Below are 9,100 nucleotides of genomic sequence, written 5' to 3'. Positions count from 1 at the left end.
CCTGGCCCCAGGCAGGCAGGGGTGGGGAGAGGCAGGGAGGAAGCAACTTACCCTCCCTCTTCTCCTGCCTCCTCCTGGCTGAATGAGGGCCGGAAGCGGGGCGGCCGGAAGCAGGGGGCGGGGCTTCATCATGTGCCCCACCCCCCCGTACCTCACCCGGGGGAACTGCGATCCCCCCCCCCGAAATGACCTCTGCATTGAACTGTTTTTGAGTTGAGAGCTGTGTGTGACCACTAGTGGTGTTCTGTTATTGTCTCTTTGGGGCCTGTCTCGCAACAGGTTTTCTCTGGGAACCATTCGGGCTTTGTTAATCTGTTCCTTGACTTCATCAGGTGGATACTTTAGTTCCAAAATTTGTTGTAGATCCCGCCAGTGAGAATCTCTGTCTGTAGGAATGGCGCAGGTGCAGGTGTAGGCGTAGAGTCTGGCTGTACACAAGGGATCGTTTCGTATGTTTAGGGTCATAGCTGGAGCTGCGTAGATATGTTTCTTGGTCACTAGGTTTCCGGTATGAGGTGGCACTGGCTCTGGGATTTGGGGACCACCTTGGGAACTACAGAACTAGAGTGGTGTGGTGGTTAGATCTGGGAGACCCGAGTTCAAATCCCAGTCACTCTCTCAGCCACTGTGTGGAGAAAATGAAGGAGAAAGTAAGCTGTTTTGGCTCTCCGTTGGGGAGAAAACAGGTTGGCAGATTCCTTGAGGTTTGGGGGAGTTGGAGCCTGAGGACGGTGTGGTTTGGGGGAAGGACCTCCATGGCGTATAATACTACAGGGACCACCCTCCACAGTTGCCATGTCCTCCACGGGAACCTATCTCTGTAGTCTGGAGATAAGTAGTCATTCCAAAAGCTCTCCAGACCCCACCTGGAAGCTGGCAACCCCAAAAGAAACAGGAAGAGAAAGAGCCAGTTTGGTGTTGTGGTTAGGAGTGTGGACTCTAATCTGGGAGAACCGGGTTTGAGTCCCTACTCCTCCACATGCAGCTGCTGGTGTGACCTTGGGTCAGTCACAAGTTCTCTCAGAGCTGTTCTCTCGAGGGAAGTTCTCAAAAGAGCTCTCTCAGCCCCGCCTGCCTCACAGGGTGTCTGTTGTGGGGAGGGGAAGGGAAAGGAGATTGTAAGCTGCTCTGAGACTCCTTCGGGTAGTGAAGGGCGGGGTATAATAAATCCAATCTCTTCTTCATCCGCACCAATCCCAGGAGATAAAAAATAAGGCAAAGGCCAATGGTGCAAAATCAGGTAAAAATATATTTTATTACTCAGTTAAATTTCCAAAAATGTTTCACCGACAGGTTTCGTCAGGGGAATCTTTTCATCTTGCCGTAGTTCTTCGAAAAGAGTAAAAGATCAGTAGAGACTTGTCACTTGAAGAACTACTTTAAGACGAACAGATTCATTCCCCTGACAAAGCCTGTTGGCAAAACATTTGGCAAAAAATTTCCAATTTTTTTTGTGTGGAAATTTAACTGAGCGATAAAATATATTTTTACCTGATTTCGCACCTTCGCCCTTGGCCTTATTTTTTAGCCCCAAGAGACAGGCAGCAAACAATTTAAGTTACATAAATAAATAAATAAGCAGTGCTCCCTCTAAGCTGTGGAGTCTTGTGAGCAAAAATTCTACTTTGTGAGCTACTGGCATGAAAGTTGCAAGTGAGCGATTTGGCTACTGCATAAACTAGTTTGCTCTGGAACCATCCTTCCTGAGCAAAGACAAAAATGTGTGAGCTGTAGGCTAAAAAACTGTGAGCTAGCTCACACTAACTCAGCTTAGAGGGAACACTGGTTGGGAGACCAGGAAAATGCTGATCACCACACTGGGGTCAGCAAGCAGTTTTTCTCCAGGCCAGTTTGGCTGGAGATCCTGGAGGTTTTTTGCCATCTTCTGGGTGTGGAACAGCAGTCACTGCAGGTGTGGGGGGAGGTATTTGTGAATTTCCTGCATTGTGCAGGGGGTTGGACTAGATGACTCTGGAGGTCCCTTCCAGCTCTGTGATTCTATGAGATGAGTGTAGCAAGGCAGAACAGCTTACTCTGGAGAGTTGCCAAGGTGAGCGCTACAAATACCGCATGCTTGACCTGGCATATGAGAGAGCTACTTACAGCACTGCCCCGTCCCCAAGCGAGGGAGGGCGTTTGTCTCTGAAACGGGGAGGTCTGCTCTTGGAGTCTTCCTCAGATGAGCTCACGCGCTCAGCCTCTGGCAGAGTCATCAGCCTTCCGCCCTCCCCCAGAGGCCCGCGCTGAATTCACAGTACTTGGCAGTGAAGAACTCAGCTTAGAGGGAACACTGGTTGGGAGACCAGGAAAATGCTGATCACCACACTGGGGTCAGCAAGCAGTTTTTCTCCAGGCCAGTTTGGCTGGAGATCCTGGAGGTTTTTTGCCATCTTCTGGGTGTGGAACAGCAGTCACTGCAGGTGTGGGGGGAGGTATTTGTGAATTTCCTGCATTGTGCAGGGGGTTGGACTAGATGACTCTGGAGGTCCCTTCCAGCTCTGTGATTCTATGAGATGAGTGTAGCAAGGCAGAACAGCTTACTCTGGAGAGTTGCCAAGGTGAGCGCTACAAATACCGTATGCTTGACCTGGCATATGAGAGAGCTACTTCCAGCACTGCCCGGTCCCCCAGCGAGGCAGGGCGTTTGTCTCTGAAACGGGGAGGTCTGCTCTTGGGAGTCTTCCTTAGATGAGCTCACATTCTCAGCCTCTGGCAGAGTCATCAACCTTCCGCCCTCCCCCAGAGGCCCTCGCTGAATTCACAGTACTTGGCAGTGAAGTGTGAGGAGGAGGTCATCATACAAACAAGCCGGTGGCCTTTAAAATGTGCTGTCCTCGTCTTCTGGTGAGCCCGAGAGCTTGCACACGGTGACGTGTCATTGGGTTGGTCCTCACAGAAGGAATTACATGGACTGTGTGTCCTCTTCTTTGGCGTGATGCTCACCGCCTAGTACAGCCCGTTTACAGACAAAAGGGTGTGCACGTGCCGTAGAAAACGTCTTTTCAGGAACACAAAAAATCATCTTGATAGATTCAGGTGGGTAGCCACGTTGGTCAGAAGCAGCGGGACAAAGTTGGAGTCCGGTGGCACCTTTAAGTCCAACAAAGTTTTATTCACGGTTTAAGCTGTCGTGTGCATACTGGGAACTACAGAACTAGAGCGGTGTGGGAGGCGCGAAAGCTTATATCTTGGATAAAACTTTGTTGGTCTTAGAGGTGCCGCAGGACTCAGACTTTGTTCTGCTGCTTCAAACCAACACGGCTACCCCACCTGAATCTAATTTCATATGACCCTGGGTGTTTTCCATTTAGGCGGTGATTTTCAAGCTTTCCAGCCCCAGGAACAATCTTCAACCCCAAGCATCACCATGGGACCCAGAGAGCAGCAAGCACATGATGGGAAGTCATGTGACATCACAGTCATGTGGCAGGATGGGAAGGACTCAGAGCCTCTGTGGAATCCTTCCCACCACTGAGTGATGTCACCTTGCAGTCCTGCTGCTTTTATCAGCATGCATGCAAAGTGTTTTTGTTTCTATGCAAGCGAACTAGCACAAAGCAGCCAAAACCCCAGCAGTCCTATAGAGGTTCATGACCTTGCAGTTGGAGAGGCCTGCAACTAGACTTGCCAAGCTCCAGGCGTGGCCTGGATATATCCTGGGATTACAAGTGATCTCCAGACAACAGAGGTCAGTTCCTCTGGAGAAAATGTCTTATTTGGAGGACAGACTCTATTTGTAGCCGCCACCCCCTCCTGTGGCAGTGAATTCCATGTGTTGATCACTCTTTGGGTGAAGAAGGACTTCCTTTTATCTGTTGTAAATGACGGCCCCCAAAAAAGCCTGAATGAAGAAGTTCCGCACCAGCAATAAAGTGACTCCAAATCGATTCTGGGTCTATCTATACCTTGTGGCTCAGAGCCACTTATGGATATGTTTTATCTAATTCCCTCTTGAAGCCCTCCATGCTTGTAGCCGCCACCCCCTCCTGTGGCAGTGAATTCCATGTGCTAATCACTCTTTGGGTGAAGAAGGGCTTCCTTTTATCTGTTGTAAATGACGACGGCCCCCCAAAAAAGCCTGAATGAAGAAGTTCCGCACCAGCAATAAAGTGACTCCAAATCGATTCTGGGGAAACCGGGGAAGGGGGGGGGGTGGAACAAAGAAAAATCAAACCGACTGGTTGTCAGATCTGAGTTAGGACATTGCTGGAGATTTGGGGGCTGGAGGGTGGGGTTTGGGGAAGGACATCAGCAGGGTATAATGCCCTGGAGTCTCCTCTCCAAAGCAGCCATTTTCTCGAGGGGGATTGATCTCCGTAACCTGGAGACCAGTTGCAATTCTGGGAGATCTCCAGCCACCACCTGGGGAGTGGCAAGTCTATAATAATGTGGAAAACACAATAAAACTAGACGACAAAGGAGGAGGAGGAGGAGATTGGATTTATACCCCACCCTTCACTTCCTGAAGGAGTCTCAGAGCGATTTACGATCTCCTTTCCCTTCCCCTCCCCACAACAGACACCCTGTGAGGTAGGTGGGGCTGAGAGAGCTCTCTGGAGGAGAGACTGCTAACATCATTCCTGCGCCAGTTGGCAAGTCCACACGACAGGGGAACAGCCTGGGCAGAGAGCAGAGCGCAGACAGATGGCCCGTAAAAACGCAGCTGTCCCCGGACTTTCCTCGGTCTCAGCCTAAGGCTGGCACCCTGTCCTTCATTCGCCCTGACGTGCTTCCCTCTCTTTCTAGAAACTGCAGCTCGGCCTTCAGAATATCAAAGGGAGCGTCGTCCAGGTTTCTGAGTTGGCGGAGAAGATAGCTCAGACGGCTGAGCCCGCGGCGGAGTCCCTTCATTGAAAAATTTGGATAAATATTTTGGTATTTGACAACCTTGTGCTCGGAAATATCTGTTGAACTCCCTGAGGAAGACACTGAAACAGGAGGATATCTGGGCCTCTGTTGGAGGAAGACTGAGCACTTATTCAAAAATAGACTTAAAGGAGTCCTCCCTCTTAAAACTTTTGTATAATTAAGGAGGACTGATATTAATAAAAGGGTTGTGCAATATCTTTTGTGATATATTAAGAGAGGATACTTTGATATATGATTCTTTCTATGTATTAAGGCTTATGTGATAAATAAGATATGGTGAATAAATCGTAAAAATAAAAAACAAAAATATATAAATATTATTTGAGATATTTTGATTTTTGGGATTTCCTACTTACCGTGGGTCCTGTTTTGGTTTTCTGAAAGAACTTGTGACTGGAGGAGTGGGGAATCAAACCTAGTTTTCCCAGGTTACAGTCTGTGCTCCCAACCACTACACCAAACTGGCTCTCATGAGCTCTGTATGTTCACAGCCCTCAGCCAGTACCACAAATCCTGTCAGTCTTGAAGGTGCTCCTGGACTCTTGCTCTTTTCTACTGCTACAGACAGACAAACATGGCTGCCCACCTTGATCTGTCACCACCTTCAACACCAACACGTGCATGCACCATTTTAAGGTTGATTCTGCATCTGGGGGCATCAGGAAAGTCAGGTAGAACTGGGCATCATCAGCATACTGATGACACCTAACCCCATGGCCATGCACGACCCAGTTCAGAGCCCTCACGCACGGGGGGAGGTTCGTGGGGGGGGGGGGGGAGTGGCCGCCTCTCGCCCTGACCAGAAGCAACAATGGGAAGGATGTCGTCCACAGTCTCCCCAGCCAGCTCCGTCACCTGTCCCAAGCCGCCTTGGTGGTCGTAGAAAGTGCAGTCGTGTTGCAAACGACTAATGGCGACTCGCGAAAGCTCATGCCCTGCCAGAAATGTTATTTTTTAAGGTGCTACCGGACTCTTAGGCTGCGATCACACACGCTAAATGGTCCACTAAGTAATCCACTTTCCAACTTTAATGTGTGAAACTGGCAAAACCAAGTTTGAAAGTGGATTATCTAGTGTGTGGTGATGGCAGTCTTACTCTTTTCCATGGCGACCCTGTACGGTTTTCAGGGCAAGAGACATTTAGGGGGTATATAAGAACATGAGAGGTACTCACTTTGGCAGCACATATACTAAAAAATAAGAACATAAGAGAAGCCATGTTGGATCAGGCCAATGGCCCATCCAGTCCAACGCTCTGTGTCACACCGTGGCCAAAACCCAGGTGCCATCAGGAGGTCCACCAGCGGGGCCAGAACTCCAGAAGCCCCTCCCACTGTTGCCCCCCCCAAGCACCAAGAAGACAGAGCATCACTGCCCCAGACAGAAGCGTGTCCTATCTATATCTTGTGGCTAATAACCACTGATGGACCTCTGCACCACATGTTTGCCATTGCCTGCCTCCGCGTAGCAGCCCTGGACTTCCGTGGCGATCTCCCATCCTAATACTAACCACCGCCGACCCTGCATCGCTCCCAAGATCTGATGAGATTGGGCTAGCTTGGGCCACAGGGTAACAGAACTGCAGGGCATTCCAAAAAAGAGCTCCAAGACAGATGGTTCAAAATCCCTCATGGAAGCTCTGTCATCTTCTCAACAGAAAAGACTGGAGCCATCAGAGGTCTGTTTTTGACACCCCGAGGCCAAGCTGTAACCTCTTTGATGTGGTTACATGTGGTGACATCCTGTTGAAAGCAAGTGATATGTCTACTGATGTGAGCGCAGATGTGAGAGCCAATTTGGTGTAGTGATCAAGAGTGTGGACTCTAATCTGGGAGACCTGGGTTTGATTCCCCACTCCTCCACGTGCAGCCAGCTGGGTGACCTTGGGTCAGTCACAAGTTCTCTCAGAGCTGTTCTCCCAAGGGCAGTTCTCAAGAGAGCTCTCTCAGCTCCACCTACCTCACAGGGTGTCTGTTGTGGGAAGGGGGGAGGGATAGTAAGCCACTCTGAGACTCCTTTGGGTAGTGAAGGGCGGGGTATAAATCCAATCTCTTCTTCTACAGCCGGTAGACTGCTTGGTGCGGCCCAAATAAGAGGGTGCCTTGCTCCCGTCCCTCAGCCTTATGTGAGGGATCTGCCTTCACCTTCTGGGGCTGCCTGAGATGGCTTGGTCCGAGCTGGTGGTGGCCCAGGCGTTGGTTAGTCTACCTTGCTGGGGGAAACCAGTCCTAGACAAACAAAACTGATGACAAAGCCTCCATTGGTAGCCATTCAAAGACAAAATGGAGAGCTTCTGGTTTATGCCAGTGTTCCTGTTAACTGGACGCTGAAACCCAGCAACCGTCTCTGCCCTCTTCATTTTGTACATTTTTTTATATTCTATTTTCCAGTTATCACACATAACAATATAGTGTTACAAATCTTGATCATCAAGATATCAAATTTTGGAGTCAAGTGCTTATCCTATTATACATTCTTTCTTATCTAACCACTTATACAATTTTTTCCATCTATTTTTAAACAGCTTATCATCTTTATTTTGTAAAGTTATATTTGTAAAGTTTATTTTGTAAAGTTATTTTGTAAAGTTATAGTTAGTTTGTCCATTTCTACCACTTCTAGTATTTTATAAATTATTTCACTTTTCGAGGGTACTTCCTCTTGTTTCCAGTATTTGGCATACAAAATACGCGCCGCTGTGATTATATATACAATTACATATTTATCTTCCATTCCATAATTATCCGTTAATTTGTTTAACAAGAAGAGTTCTGGTGATAAGGGTATTTCTGTCTCTAAATTATCTACTAAAAGTTTATGTACCTTATTGCAATATTGTTGCATTACCGTGCACCTCCACCAATTATGGTAAAAGGTGCCCATATTATTTTTACATTTCCAACAGTTTTTGGATACATTGGGATAGCACCTTGCCAGTTTTTCCGGTGACCAGTGCCACCTATGAAACATTTTATAAACATTTTCCATTCATTTTGTACATTTTCAAAGGCACTCCCTGAATGCTGATTCATATCTTGTCTTCCAGGGCTACCCCGAGCATCCCCAACAGGTAAGGAAGCATCGGATCACCTGCATGCCACTCACCTGAGGTCCTGTGGCAAGTCAGGTCCCACTCAGTCCCTTACAACGGGACTGCCAGATTCAGGTGGGTAGCCAGGTTGGTCTGAAGCAACAGAAAAGTTTGAGTCCAGTGGCACCTTTAAGCTTTTGGTTTGATTCAGCAGGGCTCTTCTTAGGTTCTTATGAAGGACTCGACCTCTCTGCCCTGTTGTTGGCCGTCTGGAGGAACTGGTTGGCTATTGTGTGAGACAGGATGCTGGACTAGATGGACCCCTGGTCTGACCCAGCAGGGCTCTTCTTAGGTTCTTATCAGGGGAAGGCCTCGGCCTCTCTGCCCTGTTGTTGGCCATCCAGAGGAACTGGTTAGCCCCTGTGTGAGACAGGATGCTGGACTAGATGGACCACTGGTCTGACACAACAGGGCTCTTCTTAGGTTCTTAGGAAGGCCTCGGCCTCTATGCCCTGTTGTTGGCCTTCCAGAGGAACTGGTTAGCCCCTGTGTGAGACAGGATGTTGGACTAGATGGACCCCTGGTCTGATCCAGCAAGGTTCTTCTGATGTTCTTATGAAGACCTCGGCCTCTGTGCCCTGCTGTTTGACTTCCAGAGGAACTGGCTGGCCACTCTGTTAGTCAGGATGCTGGACTAGATGGGCTGCTGGTCCAGCAGGGTTCTTCTGATGTTCTTATGAAGATCTTGGCCTCTATGTCCCGCTGTCAGCCCGTACAGGATTAACCCACTCAGTCCAGTCCAGGAATGCGAGGGAATCCAGTATTTCAGCACAGCCGGGACTAGATGGACCAGGGGTCTGACCCAGCAGGGCTCTTGTTAGGTTCTTAGGAAGGCCCCGGCCTTTATGCCCCAGATCAGACCAGTGGTCCCCTGGTGGGGGTGATGGCCGGCCCCACAACACCCCTTCAGGGGGGGCAGAAAGAGGCTCCTGGCTGTAACCCCCCTCTAACCCCCCCCCCCCGCAGCGGAGCAATTCCCCTCCTGGGCAGAACCGAAGTGCTGCACTCTTCAAATGGGCCATGGGCAGCGGAAGACCCTGCCGTGGGGCTCCAGGCAGCTGCTTAGTCAGCCGGCCTTGCCGCGTTCTTGCGCGGCCGCTCGCAACGCAGTCGGGCTGTGCGGCTCCGGGGGGAGCGCTC

The 9,100-nt window shown here is 49.5% G+C and overlaps 1 protein-coding gene across 1 annotated transcript in view; it reads left to right on the top strand.

The window, feature by feature from the left end:
- The first annotated feature begins 7,031 nt into the window (after nucleotides 1-7,031).
- Nucleotides 7,032-9,100, top strand: part of FSTL1 (follistatin like 1) — a 61,177-nt gene continuing 59,108 nt past the window's right edge. The window contains exons 1-2 of the mRNA XM_015409881.1: nucleotides 7,032-7,063; nucleotides 7,916-7,939. Coding sequence (XP_015265367.1) covers nucleotides 7,032-7,063; nucleotides 7,916-7,939 — 56 coding nt within the window. The remainder of the gene's footprint in view (nucleotides 7,064-7,915; nucleotides 7,940-9,100) is intronic.

The sequence above is a fragment of the Gekko japonicus genome, unplaced genomic scaffold, assembly GCF_001447785.1.
Source record: "Gekko japonicus isolate JY-2015 unplaced genomic scaffold, Gekko_japonicus_V1.1 scaffold170, whole genome shotgun sequence".
NCBI lineage: Eukaryota > Metazoa > Chordata > Lepidosauria > Squamata > Gekkonidae > Gekko > Gekko japonicus.
This window is presented reverse-complemented; position numbering and strand designations above follow the sequence as displayed.